We start from the raw sequence: 24835 nt of genomic DNA on the forward strand, positions 1-24835 counted from the left end.
CCTCTGGCTCTGGCCCCCCCTACCGCCGGCTTCCAGATACGCCCCTGGGGAGCGTGTACAGTGTCTAGGGAATTACACTGAAACATGGTCCTAACTTCATCTATTTACTGGCAATAAGGACACTAACAGGAAACATTCCCACACAAAGGTTTCTTATAGACCTGGCAGGCAGCAAAAATAATCTAAGCTAGAAGTGTTTCTTTTAAGAGTAATTTCATTCCTAACTCCTTAACAACTTTAATAACAATACATTCTTTCTAATTAAACAAAACCCAAAATATTAGCTGACCCCATGACATAAGAAGAACAAAATAAACAACCATATGACCTTTTGTGGCAGATAAATACCATCTCAAATAGGACTCTGCAATAGCATAGCTGAAATTATTTTTCTAATGCTGGCTCCAGTTAAAGAATGGGCTACATATACGCCATACAGTGGGATGGAATGACAGCACAAGGTATTCCTGCCCTCAGTGACTTGGACAAAACCTGTTAGAGACAGGTGTCTAGAAAGAAAAGCTAATGTCAAAGGGCAAGTAAAGAAGAGAGAGCCAAGTCTTTGTCTCCTTGCAATTAGTAGATTTTCCATTATCAGTGCTATAGGTAGGTCATGCCTGAACTCTAGAAAATATTTCTGTGACTGGTTGGCTCGGAGCTCACCGATGTTAGTTGAACCAGAAACTTACTATCGTGGGAGTCAGATGTACAGCACCTTCAGCGGGGAGAGATGGAATAAGGAATGCAGAAGTCCCAAAGCTGGTTGAGAATATATTATTGCCACTTAAGGTTTTCTTGGATAAATACAGTCTGGAAGCAGCCAGTTTAAAGAAAAAGTGGGAGTGAGCAGCAGATCAGCGCCGCAGGCAGGAAAGAGTGGGGATCTTTTCTGCCCCATTAGACCACCAGGAGGTACTGAGGTGTTTGGGGACTGGGAGGGAGGGCACCCAGGGCTGGAGCCATTGGCATAGCCAGACCTTGAAGAGGAGGGGGGCCAGAGTCCAAAGTGGGGGAGGGGGCATATTTTGGCCTGTCTCCCCCTGCTGCTGTATGATGGTGTCTTGGCTGGCAGGATCCCCAACCCCCATCAGCTGAAGCGTTTATCCCACGCTGGTCTTGCATTGCCTACCCTGCTCTGTTCTCAGTCGGGCCGTGCACACTCATTTTAATGAAACTGAGCATGCATGAAGTGTTGCACATGCTCAGTTTCACTAAAACAAGCATGGATGTCTTGACTGAGAGAGCAGATTAGGCAATGTGGCGAGACCACACGACAAACACTTCAGCTGGCAGGGTCTGTTTCTCCTCCCCTGCTTAGCCATCATCCAAGTACACTCAAAGCAAACAAATCTATGAGCTGCTGCATCCATGTTGTTGGTAGCATTTTTATTTAATCTCACTTATATTTGCAAACATGCCAGCTTGTACAGAGGAATAACGGAATAACTTTTCATAGGCATAGTAATTTGTTATAAATTGTAATTAGTGTCATTTGGAGGGCCTGGTTATAGGGACACCTTAGCATGTGTTGTATATGTGAAGCAATTTTTTTTCTCCTGTTAAAGGGCCACTGAAACAGGCATCGTGTTATGAGAATCAGGTGTTCAACATTCAGAGTTTCTATCTATTTATTTATGACATTTATATCCCACTTTAAACGTGATTTAGGGTTGAAACCTGGGAGCATGTAAAATCTTTTTTTTTTCCTGTGCCTGTATCAAAAGAGAAAGATGGCTTGTGGGAACTTGCTCCTTTTGTTTTGTGGAATGCAGTGGTATATTATAAAAATGCACTTAATATTATTACTACTATTATAAGAGAGAGATTGAATATTGATGCGTCCTGGGAATAATGATGGCTAAGGGAAAGCAGCAGTAGAAGAGTTGGAGCTGAATGGCATTTATATTTTCCAAATGGTGATGTATAGCTTGATGCGATGACTTTGTTTAGATGTCTGGTGCTGGTGGTGGGGGGGAAGGATGGCTGGTGCTGGTTCCTGGGGGGTGGGGGGAAACGTGGACAAAAAGATGTCTAAGGGCAACATACATGGAGGCATAGGAGCCAACTTTTCAAAGTGATGGGGGGGGGGGGGGGGGGGCTGACATTTTTTTTTTTTTTTACAGGTGGTGCATTCCCCCCTTCCCTCGGATTTCCAGGGTTTCCCTCCTTCCCTCCGAGTTCCAGGGTCCCCCCTCCCTCCGAATTGTAAAAGTCATCTTGACTTACCTCGTCGGGGTTATGGCGGCTGGGAGCAGCGGTAAAAAGCGTGCAGTTTTCTCTTCTCCCTCAGCTCTGGTCCCGTCCTCATTTCCTGTTTCCGCAAGGGCGGGACCAGAGCTCAGAGAAAACAGCATGCTTTTTACCGCTGCTGCCGGCCGCCATAACCCCGACGAGGTAAGTCAAGATAACTTTTAAAATTCGGAGGGAGGGACGCTGACCCTGGAACTGGGAGGGAGGGAACGAACTTCCGGTGGGTGGGTGAAATATTAGGGGTGCTCGAGCACCCACGGAGTCAGCGCCTATGCATGGAGAGAGGAAGGAAAAAGAGGAAATATTGCAGTCTCAGTCTGGAGGCTTGCCTTGCTGTTGCTGCTGCTGCGTGGGTGGATGGATGATTTTTGATGCTGATTATTATGTCAATGCTGCTGAGGGTACTGATTATGCTACTAATTATGATGATTAAAATATTAATATTTATATTGACCTTATTAATACTTATATTGACCTTATTAGTATTGGGCTGGAAAATTTTTTTGACATCTGGCAACACTGTGATTGCCGGGGGGGGGGGGGGGGGGGGGGGGGGGGGGGGGGGGGTTCTGAGTCTGGTTTTGCTTTTGCTTTTCTTTGTGGATTTTAGGACTTCTGGCTAGCAGAGCTGGAAGGAGAAGCTTAAGGACTTGAGCTACTGGAGGCTAAAGGGAATCTGCCCTACAGACCAGGGTGAGCTGAAGAGAATGGACACCGCTGGGGAAGGATCAAACCAAGAGGGTCTGAAAGGATAAGAAAGTGTTTCTTGGGCTGAGACAGGAAGTAGTGATTGAGATCAAACATGCTCAGTGCAGACTGCACAGGGGAACTGTATATATAACTATACATATTTTTAATTGCCTTGAATATCCCTGTAACTGTACCTACATGGGAAGGAGATGGGATTCCCTTTGAGGAACCACAAAAGAGAGCAACAGAAGTTTGATGCATTATCAATTGTTTTACTATTTTTCCTATTGAATTGACTGAAGCTGTGGGTTGCAGAATTAAAATTGTGTTCCAGTTATTTTGTTATAAACTGCTGACTGTGCAGTGGTCATTTCAGCCTGAACAGTGTGTGGTTGTGTCTTCAGGGCAGCCCATGTTTAACTGCCAGCATTGCTTCCCACAGAGGGTTTCTTGGGAGAGAAGAGGGTCACCCCACCTGCTACCACTTCTTTCCCCATGTGGAGGCACTGCACGTCAAGCAAAAGAGTAAGGTCTGACAGAGACTGCCTTCAGGAGGCTCCAGCCCACTCCCCCAGACCTGGACACCCCCAGGTAAAGGGGCATTACTGTAGTAATAAAAAAATTGAACGCATTTTTATAATATACCACTGCATTCCACAAAATAAAAGGAGCAAGTACCCACCTACCACCTTTTTCTTTTGATGTAGGCACAGAAGAAAAAAAATGCTCAGGTAAAAAAAAAATCCTTTGTAGTTATAAATAGAAACCCTGAATGTTGAGCACCTCATAACATATCTGTTTTAGTGGCCCTTTACTAGGTGAAAAAAATCTCTGCATGAATACAGGGAGTCCCAGACCTGACAAGTCTCCTGTATTCAGCGGGAGACTCCCGTTTTGGTGGGTCATCTCCCGACTTCCGTCAAAGCGGGATAGTCTACCGCTGAGATGAGGAATAGCTGTTTTTCTCACCGCCGCTGCTGCTTCTCTCAATGCAGTGGAGGTGGCTAAATAAAAACAAGAAAAAAAGGCAGCGCAGGGCTGCAGTAGTTTTGTGCAGTGCTGTCAGTTCTGCTGGTCGTCTGCTCTGTCCCCGGAACTTGAAGTTGACGTCAACGGGGGCACAGGACCAGCTACTACTTACTACTACTACTTAACATTTCTAGAGCGCTACTAGGGTTACGCAGCGCTGTACAAAATAAAGAAGGACGGTCCCTGCTCAAATGAGCTTACAATCTAAAGAACGAAATGTCAAGTTGGGCAGTCTAGATTTCCTGGGTAGAGGTGTAGAGGTTAGGTGCCAAAGGCGACACTGAAGAGGTGGGCTTTAAGCAGAGATTTGAAGATGGGGAGGGAGGGTGCCTGACGTATGGGCTCAGGGAGTTTGTTCCACGCGTGGGGTGAGGCGAGGCAGAAAGGGCGGAGCCTGGAGTTGGCGGTGGTGGAGAAGGGTACTGAAAGGAGGGATTTGTCTTGAGAGCGGAGGTTACGGGTAGGAACGTAAGGGGAGATGAGGGTTGAGAGGTAAGGAGGGGCTGCAGATCGAGTATATTTGTAGGTTAGTAGCAGAAGCTTGAATTGAATGCGGTACCTGATCGGAAGCCAATGAAGTGACTTGAGGAGAGGGGTGATGTGAGTGTATCGGTTCAGACGGAAGATAAGACGTGCAGCAGAGTTCTGAACGGATTGAAGGGGGGATAGGTGGGAGACCAGTGAGGAGTAGGTTGCAGTAGTCAAGGCGAGAGGTAACGAGAGAGTGGATGAGAGTTCGGGTGGTGTGCTCAGAGAGGAAATGGCAGATTTTGCTAATGTTATAGAGGAAGAAGCGACAGGTCTTGGCTATCTGCTGGATGTGCGCAGAGAAGGAGAGGGAGGAGTCGAAGATGACACCGAGGTTGCGGGCAGATGAGACGGGGACGATGAGGGTGTTATCAACTGAGATAGAGAGTGGAGGTAGAGGAGAAGTGGGTTTGGGTGGGAAGACAAGAAGTTCGGTCTTGGCCATGTTCAGTTTCAGGTGGCGGTTGGACATCCAGGCAGCAATGTCGGATAAGAAGGCCGATACTTTGGCTTGGGTTTCCGCAGTGATGTCAGGTGTGGAGAGATAAAGCTGGGTGTCGTCAGCATAAAGATGATACTGGAAGCCATGAGACGAGATCAGGGAGCCCAGGGAAGAGGTGTAGATAGAGAAAAGAAGGGGTCCAAGGACAGAACCCTGAGGGACTCCAACAGAGAGCGGGATAGGGGTGGAGGAAGAGCCATGAGAGTGTACTCTGAAGGTACGATGGGAGAGATAAGAGGAGAACCAGGAGAGGACAGAGCCCTGGAACCCAAAAGAGGACAGTGTGTCAAGAAGTAAGTTGTGATTGACAGTGTCAAAAGCGGCGGATAGGTCGAGGAGAATGAGGATGGAGTAATGACCTTTGGATTTGGCGAGGAACAGGTCATTACAGACTTTGGATAATGCCGTTTCTGTCGAGTGAAGTGGGTGAAAGCCAGATTGAAGCGGATCGAGGATGGTATGAGAGGCGAGAAAATCAATGCAACGGCTGTGAACGGCGCGTTCAAGTATGTTGGAGAGGAAGGGTAGGAGGGAGATGGGGCGGTAGTTGGAGGGACAGGTAGGGTCAAGTGAAGTTTTTTTGAGGAGAGGTGTGACAACAGCATGCTTGAAGGTGTCAGGGACCGTCGCAGTGGAGAGAGAGAGGTTGAGGATATGACAGATGGGAGGGGTGATAGTAGGTGAGATGGTGATAAGTAAGTTGGTGGGGATGGGGTCTGAGGAACAGGTGGTGCATTTCGAGGAGGAGAGAAGATGGGCGGTTTCCTCTTCGGTGATATCAGGAAAAGTGGAGGAGGCCTGGGTTGAATGGTTGAGGGAGTGGGTGATAGGATGAAGAGGAGGAGAAGGTTTAGTGGTGAATTCGAGGTTGATCTTCTGGACCTTGTCGCAGAAGTAGTCAGCCAGTGATTGAGGAGAGAGTGAGGGGGTGGGTGGGAGCGGAGGGCACTTTGAGGAGGGAGTTGAGGGTGGCGAAGAGACGACGAGGGTTAGAGCTGATGGAGTTAGTCAAGTGAGTGTAGTAGTCCTGTTTGGCGAGGAATAGGGAGGACTGGAAGGAGGATAGCATGAATTTGTAGTGAATGAAGTCAGTATGGGTGCGAGATTTCCTCCATAGGCGTTCAGCCGATCGGGAGCAGGAGCGAAGGTAACAGGTGCAAGGGTTAAGCCAGGGCTGGGGATTAGTGCGCCTTGTGGGATGGGAAACAGACGGTGCAAGGGTGTCTAGGGCGGAGGAGAGAGTGGCATTGTACTTGGAAACAGCCTTGTCGACGGACTCGGAGGACGTGATGGACGGGAGGAGATCGGAGATACTAGCGGATAAGGTGGGGGGGGGGGGTCAACAGCCTGGAGATTCCTGGAGGTAGTGGTTAGTGTTGGGCGGGACTGAGGGGGAGGGTGATGAAGAGTGAATGTGATCAGGTGATGGTCAGAAATGGGAAGAGCAGAGACGCAGAGATTAGAGGGCGAGCAGGTAGAGGAGAGGACGAGATCAAGACAGTGACCAGATTTGTGAGTAGGGGTGGTGGAGCTCAGTTGGAGGTTGAAGGAGGAAGTTAGGGTGAGGAATTGAGAAGCGTATGAGTCGGATGGGTTATCAGTGTGTACGTTGAAGTCACCAAGAATGAGGGATGGGGATGAGGGCTCAAGAAAAACGGAGAGCCAGGCATCGAAATCAGTAAGGAAGGAAGGAAGGGAGGGACTTATCAAGGGGGTGGTAGATGACTGCAACTCGGAGTGGCAGCGGGTAGAATAGACGGATGGAATGGACTTCAAAGGATGAGAAGCAGTTAGACTGTGGTAGGAGGAGGGGTTGAAAACTGCAGGAGGGCGAAAGTAGTAGGCCAACGCCGCCACCACGGCTAGCTGTGCGGGGCGAATGGGAGAAAAGGTAGCCTCCATGGCAAAGGGCTGCGACTGAGGCAGAGTCGTCGGGGGTGAGCCAGGTTTCGGTTAGGGCGAGCAGATGGAGGGAATGGGAGATGAAGAGATCATGGGTGAAGGTAAGTTTGTTGCAGATTGAGTGGGCATGCCACAGGGCACACGAGAAGGGGAGGGAGGAAGGGGGGAGGAGGGGAATGGAGATGAGATTGGAGATATCGCGGGAACGTTTGCATAGATGAGACGAGGACATGTGTGGTGGACCTGGGTTGGGATTGATGTCTCCCGCGGATAGCAGGAGAAGGAGCAAGAGAGAGCGGAGGTGGGGGAGGTAGGGCGCCGAAGGCGGGATGTGCAGAGGAGGAATGGGGAAGGGTTCATGGCAGGAAGGAGGTGTTGGAGGTTGAGAGCTAGGAAGGAGGAGGAGGACAGTAGGGATGGTGAGGTGGAGGGGGATAGGGGTAGGTAGGGTATTGCAGTAGTGGGCAGGACGGGGGGGGGGGGGATGGGTAGTGAGTTCGTATGGTAGACAGCGGAGGGAGGGGGGAGAGATTGGGGAGGGATAGGGCGAGGAATAGAATGTGAAAGGGGGCTATAGGTAGTGAGAGAGGTGGGGAGTGAGTGAGCAGGCAAGTTGGACAAGCTGATGCAGATGGACTGGAAGCTGGATCAGGCGGGATGGAGCAAGCTAGTGCAGATGGACTGGATCGAGCAGGGGAAGCTGGATCAGGCTGACTGGAGCAAGCAGGATTAGGTGGGCTAGAACAGCAGGAGCAGAAGGCTGGACAGCTGGATCAGGCTGACTGGAGCAAGCTGGATTAGGCGGGCTGGAACGGCAGGAGCAGGTGGCTAGAACAAGCAGGAAGAGCTGGTTCCGGCGGAGGTTGGAGCAGATGGACTGGGACGAGCAGGAAGAGCTGGATCAGGTGGGCTGGAGCAAGCTGGATTAGGCGGGCTGGAGAGGCTGGAACGAGCAGGGAGAAGCTGGATCAGGTGGACTGGAGCAAGCTGGATTAAGTGGGCTGGAACAGCAGGAAGAGCTGGATCCGACGGAGGCTGGAGCAGATGGACTGGGACGAGCAGGAAGAGCTGGATCCGACGGAGGCTGGAGCAGATGGACTGGGACGAGCAGGAAGAGCTGGATCCGACGGAGGCTGGAGCAGATGGACTGGGACGAGCAGGGGGAGCTGGATTAGGCGGGCTGGAACAGCTGGAGAAGCTGGAACGAGCAGGGAGAAGCTGGATCAGGTGGACTGGAGCAAGCTGGATTAGGCGGGCTGGAACAGCTGGAGCAGGTGGCTGGAACAAGCAGGAAGAAGCTGGATCCGACGGACTGGAACAGGGTGCAGATGGACTGGAACAACCAGGGAGAAGCTGGATCAGATGGAGTGGAACAAGCTGGATGAGCTGGATAAGGCGGGCTGGAGCAAGCAGGAAGAAGCTGGATCCGATGGACTGGAATAGGGTGGTGGAGATGGACTGGAACGAGCAGGGAGAAGCTGGATCAGATGAAGTGGAACAAGCTGGACGAGCTGGGTCTGGGTCAGGCGGGCTGCACCAAGATGGAGCAGATGGCTGTAGTAAGCAGGGGGGCTGGAAAAGCTGGGTCAGTAAAGTGGAGCGAGCTGGAGCAGGCAGATGGAGCAGATGGAACAGAGCAGGCAGGCAGGCAGGCAGGCAGGCAGGCAGGCGGATGGGTTAGAGCAGGCAGGACTCAGGAGGGAAGAGCTGGGCGTACAGACTGGGATAAGGTGGGGCCGATGGACTGTCTCCCACCACAGTCTCTGCCCCTGAGGGCTGCTGTGGCCCCATGCTTTTTTTTGTTTTTTGCGGCTGCTGCAGAGGTTACTACTATTACTACTGCATAAAAACTGGAGATGGGATGAAATGAAAGTTGAAGCTAATAGGTTAGTTTTTTCTGTTTCCCCTTCAAAACAAATCTATCAACAATAAATAACGACAATGAGGATGCAGAAGCTCATAGGTTTGTTTGCTTTGATTTGGGTGTATGACGATGATGGCTGCGCGGGGAAGGGGAAACAGAGATTGACCTAATTGCCGTCAACGTTTTGACGTCACTTCATTTATCTCCTTGATTTCAACCCCCCCCCCCCCCCCCCCCCCCCATATCAACTTCCCCAGCTCACCACCACACCACTTTCACGCATCCATCAAAGCAAACGCCACCACCCACCGTAGAATGACGCGCCGGGAGTCTCCCATCCACACGTGAAGTACAGGAAGTGTTCGCACGCAGCAAGGCGTTACTTCCGGCGCGATCGACGGTTACCTGGAGACAGGGGCCAGGGCGACTCTATTAGTGGAGGAGGAACCTCTAACAGTGAAGCGGTGGGCTGGTGAATTCTGTGGGCTTCCCTCAATATGTTTATCTATCTGAGTAAAAAGGTGAGGGGTGACTATAAGTGGGAGACAATTTCGTAAGAAATTTGTTTGCCTTTTGGCTAAATTAAGATGAAATGGGGCACAGTTATGGGTCAGATTTTTTTTTTAACCTTTGAACAGGGTGCTGTTAAATATAGAATTTGGTATTTTATTATTCAGCCCCACTGGCAGTATCATGAAATAGGCTTAAACATACACAAAAAGAAATCTGTGTTGATGTCTAATCTGCGGTCTGCTATTTTGTTAGTATTATTATTCCCTGGAGAGATTGCTTTATGCTGCTGCCACCTTTTTAGTTCCTTTTGAAGAACTGACTGCAAAGTTATTTGTGTCAGGGTTTTTTTTATACATGATGAAGACTGATTTTTTTTCTGCTTGCCAGGGGGTTTCAAGCTAAAGGGCATTATTTATTATTATTATTTATTATATTTGTATCCCGCACTTTTGTTATGTAAAGTAGGAAATTAAGTATAACATAATAATAGGATGGATAGGTAGGTAGAGACAGGTGATAGAGGAAGGTAAGGTGGGAGATAGAGAGGCTTATTTTCAAAGCACTTAGCCTCCCAAAGTTCCATAGAAACATATGGAACTTAGCCTCCCAAAGTGCTTTGAAAATATGCCTCATAGTCTGTGTCAATGTCGTTTTCTCTTCAGTATATGTAAGGTAGATGGTTTCAAGAGATTAATCTGGGTCTTTTGGGTAGGCTTGTTTGAATAGATGGGTTTTTAGTGCTTTTCTAAATGGTAGGTGGTCATGGATTGCTCGGATAGGTCTAGGGAGAGCGTTCCATAGACGGCTGCCCAGGAAGGAGAAATTGGATCCATATTAAGTTTTGTACTTGAGACCTTTACAGCTGGGGTAATACAGGTTGAGGTACTTTTGTGAGGATACAGACATGTTTCTTGCTGGAAGGTCGACCAGGTTTATCATATAGTTCGGAGATTCTCCATGTATTATCTTGTGGATTAAAGTCTGGGGTTTGAAATTGATACATTCTTTGATTGGGAGCCAGTGCAGTCTTGCACGGAGAGGAGTTGCACTCTCAAAACGTGATTTGCCAAAGATGAGTCTTGCTGCTGTATTTTGGGCGGTCTGAAGTTTTTTTAGGATATAGGCTTTGCAGCCTAAGAAAATACTGTTGCAATAATCAGCATGGGTAAGTACCGTGGATTGCACTAAATTCTGGAATGTTTTCTGGGGTAGATATGGTTTTACGCGTTTCAATATCCACATCATTGTGAACATTTTCTTTGTGGTGGATGTGGTGTGATTGTCTGCGTTTACTAAAGTGTATTAAGCTTTTGCTATTATCTTGTGGTAACATCAAAATCTCTCTGTTACTTGGAGGAGTTCCCAGCTTTTTTTGAGAGGGCTGTGGTGCAATTAATTCAGAGAGAGAGAGAAAGAAAGAGAGAGAGAGAAAATAGCTGCTAATATGTGATGCACTTAACTTCACCTCCTGAGGTGCTGTTAACACAGAAAATGACAATTGCATTAACTGTAAGGCAAGTCCCCCATCCATTCATGCCCCAAAATGGCATTTTCCACATTAGCTGCTTAATGTAGTAATTAGCGTATGCTAACAGATAGCATGTTATGCAGTTAGTGTGCTAAACTCTATATTAAATAGCTAATTTTCTTAATAAACAGGCCCCTAAGAATTCTTCTTAATAACTGTTCTTTCTCATCGATGTAGTTTCTCTATGGTGGTTCAAATTTGATGTCATTGATTCAGATTCCATTTTAAACTCTTTTATTGTAACCTGATGAACTGTTTTCTGATTTATCTATTTTCCTGGCCTGGTTTGCTCCTAACATGAAGTGTAGCATTTTCTTAATATTGAACTCTCCTAAGTGGGTCCAACTCTAGTGCAAGAGAGAAAATGTCTTATTTTTCCTGTTGCTTCTGAATGCAGTATCAATATAACTTATATGGGTCAGGGGGTGACCAAGGAATTGTGTGTATTCCTGGATTGGTGGGGATACAAATCAAATTTGTAGTGATCGAGAATTTCTGGCCCTTAGCCCTATCTCTGAATGTACATTTTCTTGTCCTGTACCCTTCAGTTCTCTATGAATCCAGGCAATTTTTGTACACTGCCTTGCTGTTTTGTACTGAAAGGTGATCAAAGCAAATAAATTAAACTATTAGCCAATACTTTAAAAATTAAACAACAGCATTAGCTAAGGGATAGATTTACTAATGTGCACCAAAGTAAATAGGGCCCATTGCATAATGTAGAACTTCTGGTAAATAAATGTGTGTTAGTGTTTGCTGATGCTATAATGCATTTTGGTATTGGTAATTCTAACCCTAAATTTCATAAAAACAACTGATATACTGACATTTGAGAACAATTGACTTAATAATTTACAGCAACAGAAGAGAGCAGGACAGTAACAAACTACAAACTCATAACAGAATCATAACTAGAAATTGCATGTACGATACAAGAAAGAGAAGGGTGGGGAATGAGTAGAACCACATCAATATTGGAAAGACAAGACAATTAAAAACAGCATCACAAGTCCAGTCTATGCTCTTTCAGTTTGCAGAAGGAACATCCACAACGTTAGTATGAAATGATCTTTGCCCCTGGTACAAAATAAGTACCTGAATATATGTAAACCGCTTTGAATGTAGTTTTAAAAAAACCTCAGAAAGGCGGTATATCAAGTCCCCTTTTCCTTTAAAACATTGAAGACAGTAGGGAATAAGTAATACGTGAAAGTAAAGAGGCTGATTAGTGTAGGAGGTCTGATGGGCCAACATAAAAATGTTGAATTTAAGCGTACTGGTCATCAGGCACCAGTGCTGTTCAGTAAGTAAAAGGGTAGCATGATCTGACCTCAGTATTCTGTAACAGTTGAATACATCTTAAAACATAAAGCGGAACACCATCTGAAACAGTTACAGTAATTTAATTTAGGCATTTATAATCCGCTTAACCATCAAGTTCAAGGCGAAGGACAATCACACATTATAAGCAGGTACTTTCTTTGTCCCTGGAGGGCTCTAAGTGGTTTAAAATCATGCATGGTCTTGAGTGCTCTAGAGACCAGAAAAGGCATGAGGATTATAATCATCTTGAGTGCCTAAAAAGATTTCTGTATACTAGAGATATAGAAACAGAGAAAAATGAAAGCAGATAAAGACCATATGGCCTATCAAGTCTACCCATCTATGCCATCTACCATCCCTTCCTCTCCCAAAGAGATCCTACTATGTGCTTGTCCCAAGCTTGCTTGAATTCAGATAGTCTTTGTCTTGACCACCAGGAGGCCATTCTATGAATTCATCAACCTTTCTGTGAAGTATTTTCTGAGGTTACTCCTGAGTCTGTCCCCTTTCACCTTCATCCTAGGCCTCTTCATTCCAAACCTTCTTTTCAGTTGAAAGAGACATGCCTCCTGTGCATTTATGCCGTGGAGATATTTAAATGTCTCTGTCGTTTCTCCCCTCTCCTGCCTTTCTTCCACCGTATACCTGTTGAGATCTTTAAGTCTGTCCCCATACACTTTATGACAAAGACTACTGACCATTTTAGTAGGCACCCTCTGAACTGACTTTGTCCTGTTTATATCTTGTTGAAGGTTCGGTCTCTAGAATTGTACACAGAGCCTAAATGAGATCTCACTACTTATACACCAGCTTTTCCCTGCTGGCCATTCCTCTTCCTATACTCCCAAGCATCCTTCCTGATTTTGCTGTCACTTTTTCTATCTTTGGCCACCTTAAGATCCTCATATACGATCACATCCAAGTCCTGCTCTTCCTTTGTGTACAGAAGACTTTACCCCCTAAACTACCACTTCCTCAGGTTTTTGCAGCCCAAAATCATGTCCCTGTATATTTTAGCATGAAATCTTAACTGCCAAATTCTGGACCAAACTTCACTAGGTCCGTCCTCATGCTAGCTACACCATTAGGGGTGTCTGCCCTAAATAGATTTTGGTAACATCTGCAAAGAGGCAAACATTACCAGATAGCCTTTCAGCAATATCACTTACAAAACTGTTAAAAAGAACTGCGGGGAATACACAGATTACACTCTATTTGGGATGTAATTGGGAATATGGTACGCTGGGATTTAGTGAGCTGCTAGCGCGGCTGGCTGTGTGCTAGTGCCGACACAGCCCATTCACTTTGAATGGGCAGTGTTGGCATTGCTGCACGGAAGCCACTAGTGCGGCTTATTAAACAGACCCCTTAGTGTAAATTTAAAAAAATGTGACACAGGCATGCTTTTTATTAGACAGTGTACTGTCTGGAAAGTAATTCATAACGCCCAAAATATAACAGAACTAACTCCACACCCAAGGGTGTTATAGAAGTAAATTGCTTATTTATTTACATAGCAGTAAAAACAGTGAAAGAGATGCAAGAATGACACAGATGGTCTTATAGAAACAGCTCAGTGTAAGGCTTCTAATACAGTCAGCTAATCCCATAGCACTATAAAGCAATTACATGGCAGCTATACAACCTGGACAGTGATGGCACATGATCTCCGGCAGGTGGCAGAGAGCTCCTTAGAGTGGTCAGTCAGACGGCAGAGCAGGGCTGCACTTCAGATCAGATGGAATGTGAACAGCAACCATCCTTTTTTCCAATATGAGCCTCCTTTATAGAGAAGATGCAGGCTGCAGCTGAGTCGGTCATGTGCAATCCAGCCTTGTTGTCAATGCACAATTTTGTTCGCGTCTCATGTTGTGGCTTGAGGGGCCACAGTATTGTCCCACTAGTATCACATTGAAGGGGCATTTTAACCCAGAAACTATCAAGCCAATAAACAAGTGCTTTTCTTAGGCGAGGACACCTCAAGTCTGCAACAGCGAGCTTCTGAATTCCCCTCGTGGTGATATAGTTGTTGTTCTTCTCATCCACCGGCAGCCTTAGTAATGTTTTGCAGTGTCCTTACAGATTGCATGCAAGTCTAATGCCAAACAAGCAACAGGCCTTGGCAGTGAAAGATGAGGTTAGTCAGAAAATTGATTTTAATGTCAGGTTGGTAGTGTTGGAAGGTGCCAGGTATTACAGTCCTATATAGCTTGGTTATATAATGGCATGTAATGCGCATATAGAGCCTTTTGCTCTTTCAGAATAAACAGGGAGATGTCCTCCTTTTAAAGAACCAGATTTCCTCAGTCTTCTGCGGGCTCATAGAAGTTTGAGACTTAATCCAGGCTGCTATGCACTCCTAAGTGGCCATTCAAGTTCGGAGAAAATGGGATTCCAATGATTATGAACAATGAATAACCAAAAGTCATCAGCATACACATACAAGCCTATTCCCAGTCATTGGATAAGAGCCACAAGTGGAGTGAGGAGTAATTTGAATATGGCAAATATTGAACCCTACGGAACATTACAAAGCAAGGGAAAGGCTGAAGATGAATGGTAGCCAGTACCTACTGTAAAAGAACACAATGGAAGATATAATTTAAACTAATCCGATGTTGATGTAGATACTCCAACCTCTTCTAATCTACTAAGAATGAATTGATGTCAGATGCTGAGCTGAAGTCCAACTGTAACAAAATCACATCCTTTCCTCCTTCCATGTTAGCAATGGTCTCATTCAGTATAGCTATAAGATCTGTCTTTGTACTGTGACCTTTCCTAAAACTAGTGGCATAGCCACTGGTGGGCCCAGACCCACCCATCTATCTAAGGCACATCTGTGATGTGGCTGGTGGGGATCCCTAAGCCCTGCCAGCTGAAGACTGTCAGCATCTCACCGTCCCCTCCCATCCCATCCCCTCCCAGACGATCAGGGATCTCTTACCTCCACTTCTGCAACCCCCAGTACCTTTTAAGCCCTTTAGTTCTTTGCTGGCAGTGAGCAGTTACTCATAGTTGCTGCTCACACTGGCCCTGAGCCTTCTCTTTGATGCAAGTTCCTGTTTGCGGGACCAGGAAGTTACATCAGAGAGAAGGCTCAGGGCCAGTGTGGGCAACCAGGTATAAGTCACTGCTCACGGCCGGTGAAGAACTGTAAGCATGTATATATAAATAACTCTTATGGGCAAAGCTACCCAATGAGTAATTTCCAGGTTCCCGTTTACAGAAGTCTGGCTCACAACTTCTTAGCTCTGCCTAGGGGTAATATGCTACAGGAACCTGCCTCTTCTGGTGCCTACGCCAGAACTTTCCTTCCGTTGTAGAGAACTGTGCTAAAGAAGAGTCACAGCTGATATATATTAGAATTTATTATAAAGATAAGAAAATATAAATAATACACTCTGCAATAAGGCTTAGGTACAAATATAGAGACCTTATGCTGATAAGACTACTATAGAATGTATTGTCTAACTAAAACACTGTTATCACCGGTTACTAGGTTATACACAATCCTGATTTGTAACTGACTAGGTCATGAAGTAATACAGTTAGCAGCACCTTCCTGACCACAGTTCTGAACTAACCCGCCTTTGCTGGGGTAAGAACCCACTCACTAATCCCAGACTAATAGGAAATAAATCCCTGTAATGCTCACCGAGCTGACTCTTGGGTGGTCTCTCAGATGAGGTTGTCACAGGTTTTCCCCCTTAGACTCCAACTGTCCTCCACAGCGAGTCAGTCTTAGAGAATAGCCCAGGCTCTCTGCAGCAAGCAGGATTACAGTCACTCTGGCCGGTACAGCTGGACTAACAGGTACTTTCTTCAGATAGACAGTTCACAAGGTTGTGGACCACTTCAGATCTCGCAGGACTTCTCTCCAGCTACCCCGTCTTCCAGGTGAACTCCAGGCGAACTTTTTTCACCCTCTGCCAGACCCTTTCTCTTATCCTCTCCTTCCGGCTCTTTCAGTCCCCGATCCTCAGGTGACCAGCCAGCAACCAATCATGATCTTGTCCAGCTCCTTCGCTGAGCCAGAAACGACCTTTTCTTGACCTTCAAATTGTTACGTGGTGATGGCATTCCTGTCTCTCATCAGGCTTGCTGGCGCCATGGTCTCACTCCCTATTCCTTATCCGGGAGGTAAAAGGGGGGCAGGTAGCCCACTGCTTGGCCTTAAGTGTTTCCAGGCCTGCCAGTGATTTATCACAAGCAGAGAGCTTACACAAACAGAAAGTCGAATCTGCTTGCTCACTGAAGTACAGTGTCATAGTTCACGGGCCCCATCTTGATATAGTTGTATTCACAGGCTGAGACCAGCAAAGTGAGACTCACAGGGAAATAGTCCTACAGAACTAAAGGACCTAAAAGATACCGGGGGTTGGGGGAGTAGAGGTAAGAGATCCCTGATCTGAGAGGAGAGGGAAGGGAGAGATGCCAGGTGGGGGGTAGGGTTCTTGTACCCACCCACTTTGGTCTCAGGCTGCCCAAAATTGGGTGTCTGGCTATCCCCCCCTGCCTAAAACCAGATTGCCTAGGATGAAAAGAATTCTTCACATTTAAGAAGTTGCAGTTAAGTGCAGCTTTACTACTTTTTTGTTTATTTTAGCTAAAAAGGAAATAGTAGAAATCTGGTTGAAATCTGGAATAGTTATGTGGATTGACAAGGCTTTAGCAGATGAATACATTTTCAGATAGATTTACAAGAAGAAAAGTTATTTAAAGCTGGTGGCCCTGCCTGCCGTAAATTCTATTTATATTAATCTCAACACCGTATTATGGATGATTATGGTTCATTTTTAACTTGTATTCATTTATTAATGCCAGCTTTTCAAGTGTGTTTTTCAAAACAGAATTCCATGCAAGTGCTTTTTGGTCCAAGGAAAGTAGAAAACGTCTGTGGGAGGAGCAGTCATTAAAAATGGCTTCTATATTAAAGGTGCTAACTTTCATAGTAACATAGTAAGTGTCGGCAGATAAAGACTGTACGGTCCATCCATTCAGTCCAACAAGCTGGCCAGAGTTGTATCAGGAGTTCTGCATAAATTCCACTGCTTCATAATTAAATAACTGGCATCGTAAACAACTTACCACCTTGCCAACCTCATAAACAGTTATATAATGCAATCTTGGAACCTAATACTATTGCTTTCAACCCTAAGAATGTCTTCACCACCACTAACTAGCATCACTAGCATCAACTTTATGATACTGCCACTCCCCCTGTAGAGAGATATAGCACTTGCAATCAGCATATGCTTTGAATGCAATATTATATATGTATATATACACACACACACACACCCATACTTAATCTGTATTTCTATGTAGGCACTGCTGGTATGACAGGTAACAACTCATATACCAATTACTCTGGACTTATTTTGGTTAAAGGTATGAGGATACCAAAATGTGGCCCTTGGGGGTCTTAGCTAGCCAGTCATAAATGAAGGAATATAGATATATATATTTATATAAAATTTATTATATACTAGCAATTATGGCAAACAAAAAAAAAATATTATGCAACAAATACTAAAGATTACACGTATGTACTACTACTTATTTCTATATCGGTACTAGATGTATGCAGCTCTATACACTTGAACATGTAAGAGACATGTTCAAGTGCTCGACAGAACTTACAATCTAATCAGGACAGACAAACAGGACAAATAGGGGGTAAGGGAATTACTTAAGGTGGGAATGACACAATAGACATAGGTACTGAAAAAGAGAATAAGGGTTAGGAGTTAAATGCAGCTTTAAAAAGTTGGCTTTTAGCCTAGATTTGTAGATGACCAGAGATGGAACTTGACGTACTGACTCAGGAAGTCTATTCCAGATGTATGATACAGCAACGGTGCAGCAAGATAAAAGGAATGGAGTCTGAAGTTAGGAGTGGAGGAGAAGGGTACAGATAAGAGAGATTTGAGATTTACCCAATGAACGGAGTTCCGGGGGAGGAGTGTAAGGAGAGATAAGTGTGGAGAGTTACTGAGGAGCTGCAGAGTGAATGCACGTGTAAGTCAATAAGAGGAGTTTGAACTGTGTGCGGAAACAGATTGGGAGCCAGTGAAGTGACTTGAGGAGAGGGCTAATATAAGCATAGTGATACCGGCGGAATATAAGTTGTATAGCAGAATTTTGAACAGATTGAAGGGGAGACAGGTGGCTTAGTGGGAGACCTGTGAGAAGCAAGTTGCAGTAGTCTAAGCAAGAGATAATAAGATAAGGGTTTTAGTAGTGTGATCAGAAAGGAAAGGACGAATTTTGGTGATAGAGAAAGAAATGACTGGTTTTAGCAGCCTGTTGGATATGTGCAGAGAAAGAGAGAGAGAGGAGTCAAAGATGACCCCAAGGTTACGAGCTGATGAAACAGAACGGATGAGAGTGTTATCTACAGAGATAGAGAATGGGTGAAGAGGAGAGGTTGATTTATGGGGAAAGATAAGAAGCTTGGTATTGGTCATGTTTAGTTTCAGATGTCGATGAGACATCCAGGCAGACAGGCTGATACTTTGTCCTGGATTCCTGCTGAAATTTCTGGTGTGGAGAGGTAGATCTGGGAGTCATCAGAATAAAGGTGATACTGAAAACCGTGGGATGAGATCAGAGTACCAAGAGAAGAAGTACAGATGGAGAAAAGAAGAGGTTCCAAGACAGAACCCTGAGGTACACCAACTGATAGTGGGATAGAAGTGGAGGAGAATCCACCAGAGCATACACTAAAAGTGCAATGGGAGAGATAAGAAGAAAACCAGGAAAGAACAGAGCCCTGAAATCCAAGTGAGGACAGAGTATCAAGGTGTAGGTGGTGGTCTACAATGTCAAAAGCAGCAGATAGATCAAGAAGGATGAGGGTAGAATACAGACCTTTGGATCTGGTCAGAAAACAGGTCATTGGAAACTTTAGCAAGGGCTGTTTCAGTCGAATGAAGAGGGCGAAAGCCAGATTGAAGTGGATCAAGAATAATTTGATTTGAAAGAAAGTCAAGACAACAGCGGTGGACAGCACGTTCAAGTATTTTGGATAGGAAAGGGAGGAGGGAGATGGGGCGATATTTGGGAGGACATGTAGGATCCAATGATGTTTTTTTGAGGAGTGGAGTAACTATGGCCTGTTCAAAGGCACCGGGAAAGTGAAAGATTGAAGATATGATAGATAGAAGGGATGACAGTAGGAGAGACAGTGCTGAGTAGATGGGTTGGAATATGATCGGGTAGTCAGTTTGGAGGAGGAAAGAAAATGTGCAATTTTCTCTTCAGTGATTTCAGAAAAGGAAGAAAAGGAGGCAGGGGTTGAAAAAGGGTTGACAGAGTGGTCTGGGAGAAGGAGAGGTGGAGGTGATTTGGTTGAGAAAAGGTTAAACTTGTGAATCTTATTGTGAAAGTAGTAAGCCAGAGTCTGGGGAAGAAAGTGAAGGGGGCTTGGAGGCAAAGGCACTTTGAGGAGAGAGTTCAGTGTCGCAAAGAGACGTCAAGGGTTTGAGCCAAGAAAATTTGTCAAGTGGATATTGTAGTCTTGTTTGGCAAGTGAAAGAGCAAACTGAAAGGAGGTCAGCAAGAATTTGAAATGTATGAAGTCAGCATGGGCACGGGATTTCATTCAAAGGCGTTCAGCAGAATGGGCACAGGACCATAAGTAGTGGATTCTAGAGCTCAGCCAAGGCTGGGGTTGGGTACGCCTTACAGAACAGGGAATGGGAGGAGCGAGAGTATCCAGAGCAGAGGAGAGAATAGTATTATAGGAAGAGACAGCCTCATTGACAGACTTGGATAAAATAGTGATTGAGAAGAGGGTTGAAACACTGGTGGAGAAAGTGCAAGAGTCAGTAGCCTGAAGATTCCTAAATGTATTGGTGGCTATTGGACAGGACTGGAGGGGGAGGGTGTGAAAGTTATCAGATGATGGTCAGAGAGGGGAAGAACTGAGGTGCAGAAACTGGACAGCAAGCAGTTGGAAAAAGAGTACAAGATCAAGAAAGTGGCTATTCTGGTGGGTAGGGGTAGTGGAGTACAGTTGAAGATTGAAAGAGGATGTTAAAGCGAGAAACTGAGAAGCATAAGAGTCAGAGGGATCATTAGCATGAATGTTAAAATTCCCAGGAATGAGGGAAGGAGATGATGGTTCAAGAAAGAAGGAAAGCCAGGAGTCAGTCAGTGAGAAAGGAAGAAAGGGACTTATCAGGGGGTCGATAAATGACTGCTACTTGGAGAGGTAGAGGAGTGAATAGGTGAATGGAGAGGACTTTGAAGGAAGAAATGCAGTGAGACTGAGGTGGTAGAAGAGGTTGAAATCTACAAGAGAATGAGAGTAGTAGCCTGACATCACCTCTGCGGACAACCGGGCGAGGAGTATGGGAGAAAAAGTAACCTCCATGCCCCAGGGCAGCAACTGAAGCAGAGTCTACAGGGCAAAGCCAAGTATGAGAGATAAAGAGGTCGTGGATGTAGGAAAGTTTGTTGGAGACAGAGCGGTCATTCCACAGAGTACATGAGAAAGGTAGAGAAGAAGTGGAAAGGAAAGGAACAGACATTAGATTGGAGACATCTCGATATGACCTGCACAAATAGGATGAGAGCTGATGTGGAGGATTGGGATTGATATCCCCAGCAGAAAGCAGGAGAAGGAATAAGAGAGTGCAGAGAAGAGTAGGAGAGGCATGTTGACAGCGACGAAGATGAGATGCACTAAGACAGAACGGAGATGGTTGAAGCTTGATAGCTGAGAAGAAGGGAGAAGACAAAAGGGATGGCGAGATGATGAGAGCAGAAGGTGGGGAATGTGGTCCTGAGGTATGCAGTGGTTTCATATGGAGAAAGAGATTGGGAAGGGACAGTACCAAGAAGAGAGTCATTGGGAATAGCAGAGAGAAAATACAAACCTGGAGCGGAGGCACTGGATGGATTGAGGTGGACCAGGGAGTCACCTTCGAGAAGGCTGTGAGGATATGCAGATGGGCTGCAAGTCCTTCATAGCACCTGGAAGGCATCTGGTGGGAGCGCTGGGCCCCTGGAGCAGAGGCCCAGGATGGATTAGGTTGGACCTGGCAGTCACCCTGGAGAAGGCTGTGAGGATATGCAGATGAGCTGCAAGTCTACCACAGCACCAATTGTGATACATACATACATATGTATGCATGTATTTATCAATGTATCAATCACTACCAGATTATCCTGAGAAGAAATTGCTGCTAAGTTGGTAAAGTTAGGCTAATGACCACAGGTCACTTCCGTAATACATCAGTTCTCTATAAAACTTTAACATCTCTGACCACCTATCACCCTGCTCATACAGCCTCTATGCAAATGCCATCTTTTCAGTAATTATCGGTGCATTTTGAGAAGAATATACTTATGTGGTAGTCTCTCAACTACAACTACACCCCTCATCATACAGAACAAGTGTTCCCTTCTGAGTCCCAACCTCCAATCTCTGGCCCTCATGGCTTGGATTTTGAGAGTGTAGAACTCGAATCCTAGGGATTGAATGAGGGTGTCTCTTGTATCTTGCTGGCTTCCAGGAAAGATTCCATTAATAAGTGTTACTCTTTTAAGTGGAGGAGGTTTGCTCTCTGCTGTGAAGGCAAAGCCTTAGATCCCTTCTCTTTCCCTACACAAAAACTACATATTTTGTTGTGCCTCGAAAAGGCGGGTCTTTCAGACCGATCCTCGACTTACGGAGAGTCAACGAGGCTCTAAAAGTGCATCATTTTCGCATGGAAACCCTGTGCTCCGTCATTGCGGCGGTACAGCCAGGAGAGTTTCTCACGTCTCTGGACTTAAAAGAAGCATATTTGCACATTCCTATTTGGCCCTCACATCAGCGGTTTCTCCGGTTTGCGGTGTTGGGTCAACATTTCCAATTTCGGGCCTTGCCTTTTGGCCTCATCACAGCTCCTCGTACCTTTTCCAAGGTAATGGTGGTGGTAGCTGCCTATCAGGCAAGAGGGTATCGGAGTTCACCCTTATCTCGACGACTGACTCATCAGAGCAGATTCGGCAGAGTTGTCTTGTCACAGCCAGAGTGGTTACAATCCTGCAGACTCTAGGCTGGGTGGTCAATATACCCAAAAGTCACCTGACCCCCTCTCAGTCTCTCGAGTATTTGGGGGTCCAGTTCGACATGGCCTCAGGGGTTTGTCTTTCTCCCCGAACACAGGCGGTGCAAGCTTCAGAATCAGGTCCGTCTGTTCCTGCGGATGCCTCGCCCTCGAGCTTGGGACTTTGTCCAGCTGCTGAGGTCGATGACGGCCACCTTGGAGGTGGTTCCCTGGGCGAGAGCGCATATGAGGCCACTGCAGATTGCCCTGCTCCATCAGTGGGCTCCAATTTCCCAGGAATATCAACACAGACTAACGTGGCTCCCTGCAGCCCGGCACAGTATGGAGTGGTGGCTCTCCGACAGGATGCTGGGACAAGGAATGCCGCTCGCGCTTCCTTCTTGGTGTGTCTGGTGATAACGCATGCCAGCCTTTTGGGCTGGGGAGTGCATTGCCAGGGAAGCTATGCTCAGGGTCAGTGGACACCCGTGGAAACGGGGTGGTCCATCAATCGCTTGGGACTGAGAGCGATATTCCAGGCTCTTATGGCCTTCCGCATGACACTCTGAAGGAGCTTGCTGTCCGGGTTCTGTCTGACAATACGACAGCGGTGGCCTACATAAATCGTCAGGCCGCTCAGATTTGCCACTGGGCCGAGCTCCACCTGCAGCTTCTGTCAGCAGCTCACATAGCAGGTCAGAGCAAGCATCAAATTGACCCGGCGGAGTGGGAAGTGGCAGAAGAAGTTTTTCTTCAGATTTGTGCCAAATGGGGGACTCCCGGAATGGATCTTATGGCGTCAAGTGCAAACGCCAAAGTCCCTTGCTTTTTCAGCAGATGGAGAGAGCCTCGCTCGGCGGGGTTGGATGCACTGGCTCAACCCTGGCCCTTGGGGCTTCTGTATGTGTTCCCTCCTTGGCCCTTGATAGGGCGAGTCCTCCTGCGTATTTGACTGCACCGAGGATTGGTGATTCTCATCGCTCCAGATTGGCCAAGGCGTCCGTGGTATGCGGATCTCTGTCGGATGCTGTTGATTCTACTCTTCCCAGTGAACCTCTTCTCTGAAGAAGAAATCGAAACCTGACCATGTTGGTGGAGGTTCTCCTCTGGTGAATAATTGCTGCCAGTTAAGTGATACAACATGCATAGAATTATAGCTTTTACTTAAGTAACCATTGTATTGCTACTAAAAAATTCTTTTTGAAGATGATAGAAAGTATTTTGCAAAAACTTTTTTTAAACCCAGATATGCTAACCGCTGTTACCACATCCTCTGGCAGCGAGTTCCAAAGCTTAACTATTCTTTGAACAAAAAAAATACTTTAAAAACAAATAGGAAATATTTCCATGTAAATTCATCGTTTCCCCTGCTCTTTGTACTTTTTGAAAGAGTGAAAAATCTATTCACTTAAACCCGTTCTACACCACTCAGGATTTTAGAGACCTCAAATCTTATCCCCCCTCAGCCATTTTTTTTTCCAAGCTCCACTTCCTTACCTCAGTTCAGATGAAGTTGGAGGAAAGAATCAAGTGGAACTTGATTTCTGGAACTTTTTTTGATCCTACTACAAGTGTGCATAATATATTTATATGCACTCTTGATAGTTTGTACCCCTGACGCAGCCTGAGGGCGAAACGTGGCCACGTCGGGTATTGTTCCAATAAATGTGTTAACTTAATTCTGCTTTTTCCTTTTGTTCTTACTATTCTGTAAGCAGTTTTGTGCCTTTCTATTTTTTTTTTTTTTTTTTAATGGCAGATATGTGCATAACTACAAACTAGTGCTTGTTAAGGCCAATTATTGGTACTTAACCTATTAAGTTATACATATAACCATCCTATTCTATTGCGAGGCACCCAATTGTGCGCTTATGTTTGGGCACTATTTATGGAATTTGGGGGTTTGTGTAAGATTGAAGGTAACTAGAGAGATGAGCAGTGAGAGAGAGATTGTTGCCATTAGAGCTGCGTTAAATAATGGATGACAGAGTGGTGGTAAATGGAATTCACTCTGAGGAAAGAAGGATACTTAGAGCGCCTCAAGGACCAGTACTAGGGTTGATTGTTCTTGATCAGTATCTTTGTGAAAGGTATTGTGCAAAGGTAAAGAGGTAACATTGGCCTCTGCTGATCATGCTTAGATCTGTGTAGTGGACATGCCTGGTGGTGGTATACACAGTGCCTAGCGAAAGTATTCATTTCCTTGTTCACTTAATCCTAGTCATTCAAATCTGCCAATTTTAATGAATGTGAATGTTGAAGCTGTTCAACTTTGCTTACAATTTAATGAAAAGAGAGGTATTTTATCATAAACATGAGAATAAACAAATATGTCAAAATATTTTTTCAGATTTCAATTCCTAATAATACTCGTCTAAAGTGCATTTCTTGGAATAAGGACCAAGGCTTTATAGCCTGTGGAGGAGAAGATGGATTGTTGAAAGTTTTGAAACTGGAAACGCAGACAGGTATGAAACCCCAGTGCTTGTGGTAATCTCAGTATTAATCCTCTTCATTATGTACTTCTGCCCACAGGCTGATGTGAGAAAGATTTTTGAGTCTTTCTCATTTTTTTAAACACTTGATGGACTGTTAGCTATCTGTATTGTAATGAGCTCTTTATTATTCTTTTCAACCCAATGAAAATTGTAAAGAATTTT

General features: G+C 45.6%; 1 protein-coding gene across 1 annotated transcript in view; it reads left to right on the forward strand.

Annotated features, from left to right (window-relative positions):
• The first annotated feature begins 9066 nt into the window (after positions 1-9066).
• Positions 9067-24835, forward strand: part of WDR35 (WD repeat domain 35) — a 228007-nt gene continuing 212238 nt past the window's right edge. Inside the window, 2 exon segments of the mRNA XM_030198830.1 lie at positions 9067-9286; positions 24526-24643. Coding sequence (XP_030054690.1) covers positions 9263-9286; positions 24526-24643 — 142 coding nt within the window. The 5' untranslated portion in view covers positions 9067-9262.

Source organism: Microcaecilia unicolor, chromosome 3 (genome assembly GCF_901765095.1).
Source record: "Microcaecilia unicolor chromosome 3, aMicUni1.1, whole genome shotgun sequence".
In the NCBI taxonomy this organism is placed as follows: domain Eukaryota; kingdom Metazoa; phylum Chordata; class Amphibia; order Gymnophiona; family Siphonopidae; genus Microcaecilia; species Microcaecilia unicolor.